The sequence below is a fragment of the Amblyomma americanum genome, chromosome 4 (assembly GCF_052857255.1).
Source record: "Amblyomma americanum isolate KBUSLIRL-KWMA chromosome 4, ASM5285725v1, whole genome shotgun sequence".
Taxonomy (NCBI): Eukaryota; Metazoa; Arthropoda; class Arachnida; order Ixodida; family Ixodidae; genus Amblyomma; species Amblyomma americanum.
Window position 1 is genome coordinate 155,843,749 of NC_135500.1, and position 18,423 is coordinate 155,862,171.

General features: G+C 44.4%; 3 protein-coding genes across 15 annotated transcripts in view; 2 read left to right on the forward strand and 1 right to left on the reverse strand.

Moving 5' to 3' along the window:
• The window catches only part of LOC144128578 (uncharacterized), a 146,547-nt gene extending 142,922 nt beyond the window's left edge, over positions 1-3,625 (forward strand). For both annotated transcript variants that reach the window (XM_077662079.1, XM_077662080.1), the window contains one exon: positions 78-3,625. In XM_077662079.1, the coding sequence (XP_077518205.1) occupies positions 78-854 (777 nt within the window). In that variant the 3' untranslated portion in view covers positions 855-3,625. The remainder of the gene's footprint in view (positions 1-77) is intronic.
• Positions 3,577-14,916, reverse strand: LOC144128581 (AN1-type zinc finger protein 2A-like). Of its 8 annotated transcripts, none has more exons than XR_013313806.1 (8): positions 14,481-14,916; positions 14,284-14,326; positions 13,710-13,893; positions 12,484-12,629; positions 8,978-9,044; positions 7,462-7,608; positions 5,037-5,073; positions 3,724-3,824 (listed from the first exon to the last, which is right to left on the reverse strand). XR_013313806.1 is itself a non-coding variant. In XM_077662090.1 (7 exons), exons 1-7 carry the CDS (start codon positions 14,533-14,535, stop codon positions 3,795-3,797), a joined length of 642 nt encoding a protein of 213 aa, XP_077518216.1. In that variant the 5' UTR covers positions 14,536-14,916; the 3' UTR covers positions 3,577-3,794. The 8 variants fall into 8 exon arrangements, 4 of the variants coding, with proteins under 4 accessions (XP_077518216.1, XP_077518215.1, XP_077518214.1 ...); XR_013313804.1 differs by having other exon boundaries at positions 3,727-3,824; positions 5,037-5,076; XR_013313805.1 differs by having other exon boundaries at positions 3,728-3,827.
• A 211-nt stretch (positions 14,917-15,127) lies between these two features.
• Positions 15,128-18,423, forward strand: part of Cyp40 (Cyclophilin 40) — a 36,843-nt gene continuing 33,547 nt past the window's right edge. For all 5 annotated transcript variants that reach the window (XR_013313802.1, XM_077662085.1, XM_077662083.1 and 2 more), the window contains exons 1-2: positions 15,128-15,279; positions 15,838-15,975. Coding sequence is in view for 4 of the 5 variants with exons in the window: in XM_077662085.1 (XP_077518211.1) it covers positions 15,213-15,279; positions 15,838-15,975 (205 nt within the window). In the remaining variant the exon portion in view is untranslated. The remainder of the gene's footprint in view (positions 15,280-15,837; positions 15,976-18,423) is intronic.

An 18,423-nucleotide genomic window follows, 5' to 3' on the forward strand; every position in this document is an offset into this window, starting at 1 on the left:
ATATGAAAACAGTCGTGCTATTTTCCTATTGGTAAGAGCTTCGAGCCAAAGGCACACGTCTGTTGTGGCTGTTCCAGGACCAGCTGAAGCAGCCAGCCGGCCTAGATCAGAGCAACCTCGTTCGGTCCGGATCTGCCAGCTCGCACTCCTCCAGCCCGCTGTCTGCACGCAGAGCAGGGTCCCTGCGTCTGGGCTCCGTTGGCCGGGCCGGTGGCCGCCACTTGAGTGGTGGCTTGCCAGCACGTCACCACCAGCGCAGTAGCTCGCTCCATGCAGAAGGGGGCCTTCCGAATGGCGTCAATGGCTGTACATGCTCAGCACTTGGCTTGGCCGGTGCAGCCTGCCACAGGTGCCAGGGTGCGGATGGTGCAGCCAGCCCAAACCAGCATGTGGCTAACTCGCCCTTTGCGCACGCTCGGGAGGAGGTTTGTGGCATGGTGCTGCGACTGGAGAATGCCCTCAAGGCCGGCAGTGCGCGAGGCGGCGATGCGGCCACTGTCTCGCCTAGCGACAGGCAGGCCAGGGAAGCCCTGCTGGCCAAGTCACGCCAGTTTGTGACTGCTTCCAAGGTGTTTGTGCGCAGTGCAAGCGAGAACTCGGAGCACGTGACGGCGCAGCTGGCCGCGTGTATGTCGCTGCTCGACAGCATGTGCGCGGCTGCAGAGCAGCTCGCCCTCTCCGGCCCTGCGTGGGCCGCCCTGGTGGAACAGGTCAAGGCGGTGGCCGTGGCATATGCACGTGCCACAGGGGCCGTGGAAGGTGCCACTGTGGGCTCACTCATGCACCAGGCAACAGATCTGGCCTCGACACTGACGGCACTTATGCGGACTCTTCGCTCACTGGACAGCTCCTAACACGTGCTCGTTGTTGCCTTGCCTCATGTGCGACGGGGTTGTCACGAGCCATTTTTGTGCGATGGGGCGCTCTCTCGTAACTGCATTTATGGTAGCTGTAGAACGAGCTGGAAAGAATCTGCATTGCTCAGCGCTGCCTTTCGAGGCTCACTTTTGTGGTGAAAGGATGCTGTGACAGTGGTGCTACCACAGCCCGCTTGAGCTTTTTGCACAGGGCCCACAGGGACCAAAGTATCCCTCAATCAGCTCATTTTGGTCTCCTGCCGCTAGCAGGCTTGGCTTGGGCAGTCAGCAGCCTCCATCCAATATGCGCCACACTTCAGAGCAAGTGGGTGCTATGCGAACAAGTTGCCTATGGGTCACAATGGTCGGAAAAGGGAGCACAGTGGGGGGCCCCCAAGGGGGAGCACATGCAGGGGCAGATCGTGTGTGGTGTATGCCCTCCTCCGATGTTCTTCTCATCAGCAGCCTTGGTCGCATTTTATACCAGCAGATGCGGGTGCAAACCTAGCACTCTGGTTTTAGAGTACTGTCAGCGGAGCAAGGTACACACTGCCAACCGTGCCGACAAGGTAAAACACTGTCGCATCACACTGATATTGTGTTCCATGCCTCTGGCCAGGTTCACCTGAAGTTTTTCCCATCAGTCTTGCTGGTAGGGCTGTCGATGGTTTCACTTCTCGCCTTGATAGCTAAGGTTTGCAACACATTGAAAAGGTGTGTAGACAAGAGACTAGCCCAAAGAGGGAGTACATTAAAAGGAAGGTGCATCACATCCGTAAAGGCATTAAGCAGGATGCAAGCGCAATATCTGAGCTGTCTACCTTGCTCTACAGTACTGTCAAGAGCTGTTCGGGGGCATACAGCATACTGTAAAATGGAAATAGGCCACTGTTCGGGTTAGCGTGAAGCCGGTAAGGCACTACACTACTAAAGGCACAGAAGTGCAGTTGCTGCAAGGACCCTGCAAGTCGCTGGCCTGTCAAACTAGCCGAAGCCATCACCTGCTGTAGTTTAGTGGAGCGGTGCAATGCTGCGTGGTCTCCCTAGCAGGGGCAGGCCCTTTGTTTGCCAGTCCAGCGGCACATCACTCATTTGCCAAGTTCTGCTTCTGTCCATTGCATGTGCTGCCCTGCAAACTTGTAGGACACAGCGCAGGACTACAAGACAGATTACAAAAGGGAACCACAAATGATACTCAAGCTTTTAATTTGTATATTAAAAGATTAAATGTCAAGGCCTTTTCTTTTTTTATCCTATACGAAGTCACAGAGTTGCCTTGGAAGATGTGTGAGCTGACACACGTTCATTCATATATGTTCGAGTGCTGCAGACATGGAAAATAGACGAGTCAACCTTTTCTGTCATGCTCCCAACCACAGTGGGCAATAGATGGAAAGCAAAGCATCCCAAGTATCTGCCTTTAAGCAGCTTATAGTTCCAGAAAATTTCACCTGCAACAAATCAAATGTACAGAAGAACCGTCCTACAAGAAACAAGTATTCCTCTCATAAATGTTCATTTAGATTCAGCAGCAGGTTGGCAGCCTTTCAACCATTCGTTCAAAGTATGTTGTTAGTTAATGTGTTCACCCAGGTGGTTCAAGTGGTAATGTGCTAAAGGTGGAACTGCTCAAAATAGCATATTGTACTCTGTTCTTATCATGGACTGTTTTCTAACTGCATTCCTAAAGTGGCAGAAATACTGTTCTCAGGTTGACCGAAGCTGCTTTTCATTAACAGCGCAACAGTTGAGTCGGCTTTCACACAAAGAGTGTGCACCCCCCTCCCTTCTTCTTGCAAGCCCAAAATGGATAAGACGCCGAGGATTCCTTGTGATGGCAGCTATAGCTGCTTCTAGCACTCAGCTAAAAGTAGCAACAGTGCAGCTTAGTGCAAGTTGGCGCCTAGTCCAAGTGCAGAAAATGAGGCTACCAGGCTAGCGTCATTTCGGGTGCTCTCTTGTTCATCTCGTGTCCACCATGGTTGACGAGAACCAAGATAGTTTCCTCTTATTTGTAAAGAGCGCTTATACGAAACGAGCGATTTTATCAAATCTCTCCCGTAGAGTTGTTGTTGAACTCCCAAGTTTGTTCGTGCCAGAAGTGTAGAAATGCTTGTTACCATATTACTGCTGGCTGACTTTCAAGAAATCGTGTTAATGGTGCATTTAAACGGCATTTTTTGTAACAAATGAAATACCCTTTCCACTGTATACTTTTAATTTCTTTTTGTGCATGGCTGCCTGATTTTCAACAATGTGCAATTTTAGACATGGGCTGGTGCATTTAAAAACCTTGCAGTACATGGGCATCATCAGCGAATCTCAAGATGCAAAAGAAAATCTCTAAGCATGGTCAATGCTTCCTCATTTCGGACAGGACTGTAGCAATAAGCATACTACCAAGCATACTGGAATGGTGAAGCGGTGTTGCATGCACTCCGCATTTCGAGACTAAGCCAAGGTGTCTCACAGTTTCAGAGACTGATGTTGCTGTTGTAATGAGATGTATTTTTCTCCTGTGTAGTTATATCTTTGTTGAGAGTTGTCATCTGCATGATAAGTGAACGAAATAAGCCCAGGCCGCTTGCATGTTTAGGTGCAAGGACCACGGCACCAGCACATTTTTTAATAATATTGTTGACAGGAAGTTGCTCATGTCAATCCACGTGTACAATAACAAAAAGAGGAGCTGGGACGCAGAAAAAAAGTGACACTCAGAGAAGATACATTCAGTTTTTTATTTCAATAATAAAGACTTTTAAAAAGAACTGTGGCTCGCAGTGCTTGTGCATGGGGGTGGGTGTCCAGCAACCAGAGGCAAGAATACAAGCAGCAGTCAAAGGCACCCAATTTTAAAAGCTTGCCCAGTGCATGCTATTACAGCCACTGGACGGTGTACGAAGTGGTGGCTATGCTTTCTGTCCAGAAGCACGTCGATTAGGAGACAAAGCAGCTCTTGTCAGACCGCTGCTGCAAAACAGTGAAGAATGTTTCTGAATAAAATACAGGTATTAAATAAACCATACAGCAAGAGGCTGTAACAGGACCTCCTATTAATGGATGCATAAACTTTTGTACAATAATACTTGTAGAACAGCAAATGTAGCCAAAAGGAAACAAAACCAGCAAATATAATACGGAAATTAAGAAAAAGCAACTTAAATTCATATGAGGCTATCGCCTAGCCTCGTGGAATTCATGCCCAAACAACTCTGCCTTTTGGCCTCTTCTAGCTGATCTTTCAGCGAGTGTAGCCTCTATGTCATAACCTGACAATCCACCGATACAGGCAAACTTCAATTTGTCACCAGTGCCCCTTCAATGACTGGATAAATGATATTTTTGACACCTGCATTCTTCTTCGACTATAGATACCCAATATGTTCTGTGTTATATACTCTCTCCTCAGCATTGAATAATTCCTTTTAATAATTTAAGTTTCTTGTGCCCCTTGGAGCAATTTTATCCAATAACTCCACGAACATACAATAGTGAGCCTAAATGAATATGCCTTTCAACAATTTGTATTGAGATAGGTATCCCAAGTTTAACATGCAATTTATTCGTTACAAAAACTCCACGGAAATTACATGATCTTCACAGATCTACCCACACACTGAAGTATGCAAATAGCTAGAACTGTCAAGATACACAAAATATGTCGCATTGTAATGGCTATGAAGTAACATCCTACTCTGCGGGTATTTTCCCGCAATTCAGATATTATAACAACTGCAAGAAACGAAGTCCCAGAACCAAAACACTGTGTACTAACTGAAAATTCCATCACTCATTTCATTCACCAATAAATTGGAGCTCCAGTTTAAACTGTTCATGGTGCCAGTTGCATACACATGCAATTTTTGTCCCTTGATCCAACAGCAAGGCAAGCATTACCGTATTTACAGGAGTATGAAGAGTTTTTTTTTTCCACCGGTTTCAGAATGCACCTTGCATTATGTTCAGAACCAAGGTATGATATAACACGATTTTTCTGTTGCTCTTCAAGACAACTACATAAACCTTCACCACCAGACACTGCAAACTACTAGGAGAAGCCAAGGATGAATGCAGAAAGAAGGCAGCGCCAATTTCCCCTTGCATTACATACGTGTCAACATGGTATTTGATTCAAAGCCCATGTCGGTGTTTAGCTAGGCTCAGACACAGCAGGCTTACCCTTGACGATGTTCTTCTCCTATTCGTGTGCTGGTCACTGCTGCAACAAGATACGAGAGTACCCAATTAGCAACAAGTGCCTAGTGACACAACACGCTCAACTTGCCTACAAACTCGGTGAAGCCTCATATACACATCAGGTACAGGATTGAGTGCGACTGGAATGCCCGTAAGCGCAAAACAGGATAGCTGCCATGCTTATATCGTGCAATTGCATGCAGTGTATGCAGGGCTTTGACTTCCAGCTTCATGTGAAGCAGTTACGCCACTCACATTTCATCTAAGGTAAATCGGGGGTCATAACTAACTTCAGTTTGCTAAAAAAAAAAAAGACAAAATGAAGCTGTCAAGCTTTAATCTTATTTCACTACAACCACAATGGTACAATGCGGTTTCATGTACCACTGACAGTGCGGCACAGAAACTTACTGCTGTATAAATTATAAGGAAAACTACATACGCTACAAAAGTCACAATTCCATTGGCCGACTTGCTTTTTTGAAGGAAGCATTTTATTTTTTACTCTTTCAGCACAGCCAGCAAGTGTATTACTCAGAAGTGGTCACACAAAAAATGAACTAAATGAAGATAGCTTCATTGATCTGCAATGGCTAAAATTTCACTGCAAAGGTTAATTCGTTGTCTGAATGATATAAAAAAATGCTTTGAGTTAAAACAATACAAGACTGCCCGCCATGGTGGCTTGGTGGCTTTGTTGTTCCAACTGTTGAACCTAAGGTCACAAGACTTTAGGTCTCCACTGAGAATATGACATTTACTGTGCCTTTCCTTTTCTTAGACATTTTCATTAATTTTTTTAATAGAAACATGTAGAAAGGTTAAGTATTTAACAATTCATGACCAGTACACTGAAAATTTCAGTACTGATGTGGGCTAGATGGTCATTCTTAGCTACGACAGCAAGCACAGTGCTTCAGTACTTGGGTTGTGTCGAAATCTGTCTAAGACGACTTTCTTTTTACATTTGTATTGCCACGAATCGAGGTTTTACTGCAATGTCACCTGAAAGCAGCTACTAGATGAAATTTCATTCAGATGGGCTCTTGAACGCCTGAGACTGCCTCTAGAAAAAAAAAAATTGGCAGTGGCTTAACTAGGCTAACCCTGGAATGCAGCGAAAAGCAAGAAGAAGCGTCTGAGGCCAATCCATGGCAGCTCCGCTACACGCTCGCGACAGCCGTTCTATATATACCCACATGACCACGTGGCTATGACGCATCACATGGTCTTACGACAGACACCCTTATCGGATGTCATCACGTGGCTTCAAATCCCCCATCGGATGTCCTTCAGGTCAAAGGTCAACCCAAAGGTCAGAGATCAACTAAAGGTCATGGGTCAAGGTCAGGGGTCAAGAGTTCGACACCATAACTGTATCACATATGGTCATACACGGCTAACGTGGTTGGGCTGAAGGTCGTTCCAAGGTCATTCTCCGGCCTATGCGACAACTGCTTTACATAGCGCAGTGAAGTTTTTCGCTTCGGAATCGGCAAAATGCACCACAGTTCCAAAGCTTTGTAAAGAAAATAAAAGTGTTGACACAAAAGGCAGTCACCGTGTGTTTAGTGAAATAAAGGGGCAGTGCTATTGAAGGAAATGGATAGCAGGAGCTAGGGGTAGCAGCAGAAGGAAAAGTAGGTTCAAGAAACTCCAGAATTATCAGGTAGGCAAAGGTAACATTGGTTTAGTCTAAGCAGCACAGCAACGGCCCTGATCATTCACACGGCCACGAGGTGCCACACCTAAAGACTAAGGGAAATACCTGGGAGGGCATAAGGTTGGAAAATGGCACCACTTTGATTTGTACAAAAAGTGTTTCTACGAGTTTCAAGATCGTTTTTGTTTTGCCAAGGCCCCATAGTTGACGAGATGTGAGTGGCAGAGACTGGAGTAGGGGCAGGGAAAAGAGCTATGTGTTGTTCTTTCTACTTATATTTTGGAGCCTTTCACATTGGTCACTGGTGACCGCGCACAACTCAGCCGGGTTTTTTCAGGGTGAGAATCGGAAAGCTGCAACACACTCGGCAAAATGTTGTGCAGGTAGCACGTGGCCTTTGGCTCAACTTGGTGCGATTGGTGCAGTTGTGCCACTAAAACACAGAAGCCTGCCAATGCCACTATATATACCACTCTTGCATACCGTGATTCTGCAATCAAAGAAGATACTTTTTTTATTGGCACCATATTCCGATGTACAACAGCGTCCTCTCTACACACTTCATAGCTTTGGCAATGCCGCAAGGAACTACTGAGATGGAGTATAAGCACATGCACACACAAAGTATCCTGAAGATGTGCCCAATGAGACCGTTCACTAACTAAGCAGCTTTCATCATGAAAGTCCTCTTAAACTCAAATATTTACAGTTCCCATTAGCAGCCTCTGGCAGCAAGATGCTCACCTCCGTTCCTTAAGATCAGCCTCATACAGCGATTGCTGCAGAGCCCATGCCAAAGCTTCATCCTCAGTCTGCAGGTTAGCCACACTATCGCGCTGGCTCTGGGTGGCACTGGAGGCTTTCTGCTGAAGTCTTGCCATTGCGGCAGCACTGCAAGGCACAAGGCAGCATTCTCACTGATGGTGCTAACAAATGCTAGCCTTTTTGAAGATCAGCTCCGCACTAAGCCACCACCCTGCAACGCTGGTGGCAATGACAATGCTACTCAGAAAACAAATGTTCCCTGGCAAGATGGGAGTGCTTTGTATGGACCAAGCAGGCTCCTAAATCAACCATGGGCATAGTGGTTACTGTGCTCCCCCAGGAAGGCATGACAATGGCTGATACGACACACAGAGCAAAATAAACACTGCCTTACTCAAGGCAATGCTGCTTTCAGAGGCACAAAGTGAGACCCTTAAAAAGAAAAAAAAAGACAGGAAATTACCGCAGCTACAAGAACTAGCACAGTAAAAAAAATGCCTACAAATCCTTTAAAGCGACAGATGTTTAGACTGAAAATGCATGTAGAAAATAACTACAGAACAAAACATGCAAAATACTGTCGAAAATTCGAGCATGGCCAGCTGAGGGTCTAATAGTGGATGATGCCAACCACCTTTCTAGAAAAAAGCAGCTATACACCATTGCCTTTGGCAGTAGTCTTTTCCAACTGCTCTATGCAGTCTTTCCTTTACCAACAGCTTGATGCAGCACTGGTAATATTTTGGGAACCCCCAATGCATGCTGCAGACGATAGCACCATGCCTAGCGAAAAATGAGCTCCAGCCATTCCAGCTGTGCTTTGGGTGCCTTCATGCCAGAGCCTACGCTTAGGGTGATGACAACTAATGTTCGGTTGGGAAATGACATTAAGTTCCACAAGGATTGTGCAGAGATAACTTCTATACTTGGGCCTTAACTGACAGTTTTATGCTGGTCGCCGTATTCCATGCCTGGTAGCTTGTGCGCTAGACAGACCAAGAAGTAGCGTTTTGGAACAGTATTGTGCCATCGCTAAATAATTGCGCAATTCAAAATGGTGTAGTTTTCACAACACTATGAGTGCTGAGGTACCCTAGTCTGGACATACTACATCACCCTTCTAAGCAGCAAACGCAGCTCCAGGGTTGAGGAAGAGCAAGAGCACATTTCTCCCCTTCCTTCCCTGGTAACAATCTCATCCCCTTCGCAATAAAGAAGGAGGTGCCCGGACTGTTGCTGAACTAATACTGCTGTAATATCCATAATTCACAAGGTGCAATTATTGTAGTAGCACACCCCTTTTGCCATGTCTCTTCATTGCAAACATGAAGTACGAAAAGTCACAAAAAGGAAAGACTACACCCGTTGGGCCTTGGTGAGGCACAGAGATCGAGAGAAAGTTATTTTTCTGTTGTTGCAGCAACACTTTGTACACTAGGCAAATGCTAAATAAGGTAAAATATGTCCTGGTCAGAGGAGGCCCAGTTGTCCTTACGCAATCACAACAGGCTCTTCGGAAGGCCAGTATCCAAGAAGAAAGCAAGCAACAAGTTCTGCCAACACTGAAACAAAGATGCAATGCAACTAACCTTTTGATGACACTTGGATACAAAAGTTAAATGAATCACTAAAAAACGAGTTACAATTGTCAGCATGCATGAACAAATCATCAAGCGGCCTTGAGTACACACAGAACAAAGTGATCCCCCCTCCCCCACACACACACACTTTATCATCATTCCTGTGACCTGCTGCCCAGCATAGAGTTCTGTAACAGGCTGCAACCTGGCTAAACTGAAATATACAAGGTCCACGAAGGACAGCATTACATGAGAACCTGCCTAATAGGTGCACAAATCAGTGTAATTCAGACCATTTGCAAAGGAAAAGGTTGGTGCCTCCACACCGGCAAACACTGTTCATGCCCATGTGAACCAATCGAAATCGAATAGCAATGAAGCACTAGAGCATACGTATTAATGAGTGTGTAACTGTGGCTGCAAAATGCGAACTATTCACATCTGTTGCACGGAAGGCCACTTGAATGATGGTCAAATTATTCAATTCCTTCGCGCTTTTGTCTAACTGGCTCTTGCGCTACAAGTCAACCACAGTCATGTGTAGCTAACCATCTCTGAACTACTTGCAAAGCACTCTGAAGCCTTCGAACTCAATTACATGTCAAGGTAGTATTAACATGCCAGTTAAGAGCACTTGAGTGTCCTAAGTGCCATGATCAGGGCCACTAATTTTCTGCAGTGGAAAATTTCAAATTCTGCTCATTCAGACAAAAAAATAGGAGGACGCTTAAGCTTCGCCTTTAAGACCAGAACTCGACAGTGTGTTGCAGCACTGCCAGGGAGTCCACAGAACGCCATCGCCCGTTCGGTGCGACACCATGCCTGCTGGAAACACCTTTGAAAGCACTTTCATTTTTTTGCCCAATTAATTAATTACTCAATTACACATTCTAAATGTTCTTAACTGCCATCATCAGGCATTGGCTTTGTCATTCCGAGCATTTTGACACCTTTGACACCTTAATTAATCAATTAATTACAATGATTTCATTAACTCGTCAATCAATCATCAACCACTAGAACCACAATTTACCATGATACGATTTTTTTTATGCAGCCCCTGATTATTTCCGACACTCGGTGCCAACCACTGCTATGCCGACGACTTTTCGACCGAATGAGCTGTATGCGCTGTCGCATAAAAAAATCAACAATATTTCGTGGGAAACATAACACACAAAAATAAACCAACAAGTTTATTTTGGCAACAAGCACCGCGAACTCCAAATGTACCTTAATATCAAAGGTGGCTACCGCAATTCAACATCAAGTACTGCTTGGCATTCTCTAACTTGAAGAATGGCACCTGTATGACAGTACCCTAGCAGTGACAATGACTTCTCCAATCATGTCTCTGCATAATCCCACACCTGATGTGGCAGCCCTGCAAATTCTGACACCCATCTGTCGCTCACTTTTGTTACTGGGCAGCATGATAATGCAGCAAGAGGAAGCGGTACTCAAAACTAAAGATTTTTCTGCAGCTACTAGTAATATTGTTTTCAAAAGGTGCCAGTGTTATGACTCTTCCCACAGAAGGGTGTGAACACATTGTTGCCAGAGCTGCTGCACTTGACAGGCTCAAGTGGATGAAGGAGCGAGCATGTCAAAGCATCAGCCCATCTCAATTTCTTACCGGATTCCAGCTTTTGAGATAATTTAGAACATTACATTAATCATGTTTCCGTCACGCTGCCATTCCTAATGGTTGTTAGAACTGCTGTCTGCCACAACAAAAACATCCAGAAAAAAAAATGTGGCTACAGACACACAGTTCTGTGAAAAATGTTCAAATCAGCAATTTTCTGCAAAATCGCGGCACATAGGGTGTCCCAGTCATGACGTGCAAAAATCATTTTCATGTCTCCACACGGCATGCCTGAGCGCCCATTCCAAGGCCCACCCCAGAGAAACTCCCGGTATGGGATGACTGCCGGATAAAGTGTGCCCAAACAGGGCTCACAATCTAATTTGTAACTTTGGCCCCGCGAGGCATGGGTCGCTCAAAGTGCTCACCCTCACCAGTTGGCTGATGCAAGGTGTGGTGCCCAGCTGCAATGCAAAATTTGGTGAACCCATAGAGAAGACAGTGAGGCGTCAATACCAAAACGTCCTCAATTCAGCGACTATTCCTTGCTGTACAACCTCCAACACTGCAGACGGGGCTACACTACTGGTGGGCTTGGAGCTGTGACAGTTCTGGAACAACTACTTCTGGAACCAGAAAGACTTGCTTGCTTATTCTTTTAACAATTGAGAAAATAATATCTCCAGATGTATTTTATGAAGATGATGGTGATTAATTCACATTTAATTTTATCATTTTTTTTGCTACACTGTACTAAAGTAGCTCATGCAACCAACTGTGGAGCAGTGAAGGTTTTCTGCCTTGTGGGCATAGATAGCTCCTGTGCATCTTTTGTTGCAACTAAATGCCAAAACCACTTCTGCTGCATCAGCCAACAGGTGCATGCTTTGAGCCCCTCAAGGGATCATAGCTGAATATGAGCCCAGGATAGCAAGCTGCTGCATCCACTGGAAGCTTTGTCACCAGCCTTGTGCACTAGCAAACTTGAAAAAGCATGCCCACTTTTCGTTAAATGAACACAGAACAACTCTATCCACCTTTCATTTGGAGTAAAATTCAAATGTTTGGTTTTTTGTAAAATTGCTGATGTTTGTTCAGTGGCAAAAGATATATATTGCCAAGAAATTAGGAGTTGAAAACGAAACATTTTTTTCCTGCCAACTGATTCATACTCATTAATTTGATGATGATGTTGAAGACGATGGAGAATTATGTACTCCACGATTATTATTGGCCAGTACATGGCAGTGTTGACTAGGCTAAGAGATATGTGTACAAAAAAAAATAATGATACTGATGCAAGTACAGTTTGCTTGTGGAAACAGCCGGTGGCGATGATACCTGTAGTTCATTTCTAAGCTGCTTCTAGCTTGTAAAAGGGCTATTTCCAGTTAAATAAGCCTCTTTGTCTTTAGGGTACAGTAACATGGGAAGAACAATTTCACACACAAAGTCTGGTTTTTGAAACATTACATTAGAATGGTTGAAAGAAATTCAGCAAACTTACACATAAGGGCATTCATTCATGCTGAAGGAGAAGGAATACAGCCATGCCAAAAAAAAGAAAGAGATACACCGAGTCTCCATGTTGTAACATGAAGGCTAAAAACTATATGAAAGAAAAAAGATATTTGTGTTTTCAGGTGCAAGGCAAAAGAAAAATGAAATGCTGCATCTAATTATTATAGAATGACCACATAATCTTGCAAGTGCAACTATTTTCCTGCCCGCGCATAAGCATGACAAGGAAAAAACAGTCACAAGCAGAAACACTAGTCGCCCATCAAACTGTAAGCAACTGCACACAATTTGCAGTGCACGCAGCCCACTTACCCTGCGGGTGACGTGCCCTTTCCTGTGCAGTTGTGGTTATCTGGATACCTGTGCTTCAGGCAGTGATTGAGGCTGCAATGTCTGCAGTTCACTGGAATCAGTTCTTTCTGCTTGCAGCCTTTTACAGAGCAGCGATTGATATAGGCCTGCATTAGAAAAAGCGAGGTGTTTACAGTGTCGGCAACAAAAAGAACAATCATGAAATGAACCAGCCCCATTTGTTACAGGTAATAACCATCATCAGCCGGACTACGCCCACTGCAGGGCAAAGGCCTCTCTCAAGCCTCTCCAATTAACCCTGTCCTTTGACAGCTGCAGCCACCCTATTCCCACAAACTTCTTTTATCTCATTTGCCCAGCTAACTTTCTGCAGCCCCCTGCTACACTTGCCTTCTCTTGGAATCCACTCCGTTACCCTTAAGGACCAGCGGTTATCTTGCCTTAGCATTACATGCCCTGCCCAAGCCCATTTCTTCCTCTTGATTTCGACTAGGATGTCATTAACCCACTCTGCCCGCTTCCAGTCTCTTAACGTTACACCTATAATTTTTCTTTCCATAGCTCGCTGCGTTGTCCTTAACTTAAGCTGAAACCTTTTCGTAAGCCTCCACGTTTCTGCCCCATAGGCGAGTGCAGGCAAGATGCAGCTGTTGTATACTTTTCTCTTGAGGGATATTGATAAACTGCCGTTCATGATTTGAGAGAACCTGCCATATGCACTCCATCTCATTCTTATCCTTCTAGTTATTCCCCTCTCATGATACGGATAAGCGGTCACTACCTATCACAGGTAATACACAGGGATATAAATGCTGTTTGCCCTTATTTTCTTTACTTTCTGAGATATTAAAGCGCATGGACTGTCCTGCATGTGTCACTAGACAGGCACACCACCTATTGTCATTTGTTGAATTCAGGTAACTTTTGTTAGACATTTAGTTACAGGGGCAAGCAAGATGAATGTGATGTGCAGTGTTTATGCATATGAATCCACAATAGTAAGTGCATCCATAAAGCATAAAATGTAGCTTTATGGAAAATTCCCACACTGCGGGACCATTTCTTCACCATTAAAAGCCGGTGCTCATGTGTGTGCACAATTATTCTGCAGGCAAGGTAAGGGTGGCACCTAATGGCTGAGGAACTAGAAGCCCAAGGCAACGTGTACTGGACCCAGCCTTTTAAAATGATAAACAGTAGCGACAGTATGCATCCAGTGTCCATACCTTGCGTTTTGCTTGTGCTGGATCAGACTGGCATTCACGGTCTATGTGGCTGCTGACAGCCACATCAGGTAGGTCGCCTCGCCGACTCGGTACAGGGCAATTACAGAGGGGACACACGGGCACCTGGACGTCTTTGCTAATGCCAACAGTGCAGCCATGGTGTCGGTACTGCAAGTGGTCCTTACTGCAACATTGCCCCCACCGAAGGTTTACCCCCGTTACAAATTCGCGGCAACAAAGTTTGGCCTGCAATCCAGCCATGCTCCTGAAGCACACATTACAACGAACCTAATAGAAAAGCACTTTCCTGTCGTTTTGAAGGAAACTCGAAAACAACGCCAGGCTCATCTCAGCAAGCCAGTGTCAACAAGTAGCTGTAGAGTTCACACGAATAATGTGGAATGAAGCAAAGCAAACAAGAAAAGGAACTGAGCGCTCGCCAAGTTTGACAAAAAACAAGAAAAGAAAGGTGTCAAGCGTATCGCGCCTATGGAATGGCACCAACAACCTCTCAGATTCGACTCAAGAAAGCAAACACTGCTCAAGTGCGCCTAATGTTATGCTCCAAACGTACCAGTAAATTTTTCCGCAGGCGTCACATTTCACAGGCAGAAAATCTGAAAGAAAACACAGTCACTTAGTTGACAACTTCTGAAAAGATGAAGACAGCCTACAGATAGCTCTTCCCTCCAAGTACTGCTGAGGAACATCAAACATTGCTCACAGCTCTACTCTCATAGCTCAGTGTAATAAGGCGATCTCTTTACTTACCTAGCCTCTTGCAGGAGCTCTCGGAGCAATGCTGGCCCAACTCTGGAAACTCCATAGAAGTTTACCAATAACTCACTGACGTGAGGACACTTCTGTAACACCTTACACCAGCGCTGCCAGCTGTTCTCTGCACTGCCGATAGCGTCAGCCCTGCACACCACTTCGCTGTCTCATCGCTCCCTGCTACTGCCAAACATCCGCCTTTCAGCGGAAGACGTCACGCATAGCGTCATAGCAAGCGCAGCAGGCGTATGGGCCTTGCGGCTTTCCCTACTTAGAGTGTACTACGTAGAACATTCTAGTACACTCTACCCTAATCCACCTGCTCCGTAACCACCGCTACTGCACTGCCGTGGTTATAGTACGTTCATAGCCAGTCCAAGCGCTGTCCGATAACACCCCATGAGGTGGTTAGTTTATCAACCAATAAAATTATGAATTTTTTGTATATTTAAGTTTTTAATATCACACATTATCATCATCAACGAGAAAAAAACGTTCTTATCAAAATAAAAATTTCAGTGCCACTCCAGGGCTCAAGGTTGTCCGCTTACTTTGATATACGTGTGTCACTGTCACTCTTTTTGTTATTTTGTTATCTGTTAAACTAAACCATTAAACTGCCCAACGCAGTTCTGGAGGGTGCTGCCCTCATGTGTCGTCGCCGCTAAATGTCGGACGTCATTGCGATCGCTCCAGTGGCTCCAGCGAATTCTGCCGTCCCCATTAAAAATGTCGGACTCTGTGTTACCATCAAATCCACACGTGTTCCTCGACGTGCGAATAGGGGAAGAATTCGGTACCAGAGTTTCTTTTCCTTTGGTACATAAGCGCTATAAGGTTATCCGTGTCTTGACAGTACTGTAGCTTGCTCTGATTCGGCAACTGGCTGTGATACAAATCGACTTCACTTCGCGCAAGCATCGTCAGGTGTTTTCATGCCTTCGCGGTGTAGTACTTGATGCCTCGCAGTGTTGACATTGCAACAGTCTCGACTGTTGTTGCCCCAGTTGAGCGCAGTGTTCACGTGCATGGGTCCTGCTGTTCAATGTGTGTTGAGCGGGCATGTGCGCTCCCACGGGACTGCTCGTTCATAAGGAGATGCATAAGCACAGTTGCACGCCTGCTTTTCTCGTTCACTGTATTTCTTAATTTGTTTACCACTGCTTCTATGTGTTGGGCGTTTGTGGACATCTCTGAGCATTATTTTGCCGCAGTTATCAGGTGACACCGCTCGTAAAGGTGCGTTTAAGTTCTATGCACAAGAGTGCTCGAGGTTTTAATTAATGACTGCAAGATATTCAGTTACTTTTGCAATGTGCTGACGTCTTTTGTTTTTTTCTTGGTTATTGTGCAGTCGGTCGCATAGTCATTGAACTTTTCCGGCACCTTCAGCCGCAGACCTCGGAGAACTTTCGACTTTTGTGCACTGGAGAGAAAGGGATCGGAGTCAACAAAGTGCCCCTTCACTACAAAGGATGCAAGTTTCACAAAAGTCAGTCCCCGATGTGGTTATTACCAGTCTTGTATTGGTTGTTTGCTTTCGTAGGTCACTTTCTCCAGTTTTGCTAAGAATTGCTGGCTCTTGCATACCTGTTAACTGTTCTGCTTGTTTACAGTGATTTTGATTTTTTGGAACGCCACATTGTTGAACAGTGCGAGCGCTCTGGATATGCCATTGAAAAAAAATTGAGGCTGAACAATTCAATTCAGTAATGTGGTCATAGATTGTCATAGTTTGAAACATTTACGTTCTTGTACAACTAGCAAGAGACATTTCAGAGTAATTTATAGTGACCTGATGTAATGTAGATTATAATTGGCTAATTTATTGCTCATGTGATACTCGTTACCCTACTGTTCCAACTGCCACTGAAGTCAAGGATTATTCATTCACACACACTTTGCACTGAGCAACAGGCAGAAAGGGCAAGCCGTGGCTTTAGGTGATGCACCAACTAGCTTACCTTAGTGTGTTGCTGATTTTAGAAGCCTTCCACTCGCTACCAGTGTTGCAGCTGTTGGTTTGGTGAAGTGTTGAAAAGCCTTCGATTTTTATGGCTGCTGGATAATGGATTTTTACGATCCAGTGCAACATTGTAAACTATGATGCATGTTATATTTGGGGGCTTTGTATTGTGACCACGTGCAGTTCTTTAATGTACTCGGAAATCTTTGTGCACAAATGTTTTCACTTTTAACCACCATTGAAAGGTAGTGAACTCATTATTAGTAGCCAATCATGGTCACAAAGTGGTTATAGCGGTTTCAGATCCTTATGTGAGGACACTTAAATGGAGAGGAGAAACTGACTTGGTCCCTTAGTTTTGTTAAATTAGTTGCGATTTCATTTTATACTAATCTCTCCTTTTTTGGGAAGTTAAATGATTGCATCCTCGCACATTAGCTGATTCATATCAATATTTCAGCAGTTCTTAAGCGTTCAGAAACATTTTTTTTATACATAACACACTTGACAGTTGTGAAGCATCACATGTGAGATGTCTTCCAAATCAAGTTTTCCAAATTATAAGCTAGTAGTGGAGTTATTGCAAAAGAAATGCATATCCTTATACACGAATCCCCTCCTTTGGGTTTAGCCTGCATTAAGCACCATGTTGACTTGCTTAAATTGTCTGTTACTGCAGCACAGTGACAATTATGACAAATCAGTGGCTTGCATAGCAGCACACTCGTTTTATTACTGTGCTGTTTCAGCTTTTTTTAACTATAGTTGAACCCAAAGCAGAATGTTGCATTGGTGCACTGCATTGGTCTTTGCTGTATAATGCATATGGATAAACTTTGTCCATATAAATGGGCCCCTCATTTTCCGATCTTCCATTTTTCAGAAATTCAGTGGCTGAAAATTACTGGATAAAAGTTCAGGTGATCAGATGTAGAGCTTTTCTGGAAATCACTGTACGGTTGCCTGTTTTACTTTAAATTAGTTTTGCCCTTGCTGGGTGCAGGATTCCTTATTTCCAGATTTTACTATATTGTGCCCAACAATTGAGCGCATCCATCCACTACCTGATTTTGTAACAGTGGCAGCCCTTGTTTATTTGTGGGGGCTTGGCTGGGGTGATTGCTGTGAAAAAAGGTCTTGGGTTTATTTCCATTCAGAAATTAACAGTTTATCATGGCTGCCCCAGCTTGCTCTGCGCAACACCTGGGCAGCACAAATTGGTTCATGTAGCTTCAAGATGTGTTCTACAGCTGCAGTAAACGACCGTAGACACCAAATTTTAGTTGCACGTTTTCTTCTTTCTAGTGATATGTTAGGATACATGGCTCACCATGTGGTGTTTGCCTATAACCACTAAATAATTTATAATAGAATTTCTTCTCTCATGCTGTTTCGGTTTCATCAACCGAATGATGGCTATGATGTGTAGTTGGTGTTTAGGTCACGTAAGGCATTGAAAAAACTGAAATATAATCACTGATATGTAGTTTTAATTCACTACGCAACACTTAAGCCAGCCTGCTTCAAGACACAGAATGACAAAAACCATGTCAGCATTTATATAGCCATTTTTTTTCATGGCTCACGTGACTTAAACACCAACTACATGTCACAGCCATCGTTCAGCTGATGAAACCGGATTCGTAATGGTATCCAGAAGAAATTCAATTATAAATAATTTAGTGGTCTTGGGCAAGCACCACGGTATGATCTATGCATACTAATGTCTAACACATCATTTGAAAGGAGAAAACACACAACCAAAAATTTGGCATCTATACTCCTTGAAGATGAAGGGCATTTCAGTTTTCAAATTTTAGGGCAAGTTTTTTGCTTAATTGTAAAATTATCCACACATGGAAAAACACAACTGCCATGGTAGCTAAGATCTTCTTGCAGATTTTTATTCCCATAGTTGTTTGCTGCACTTGGTGAAAGGAGCGTGAGCTAATAACTTGTCTGAAATTGTTACAC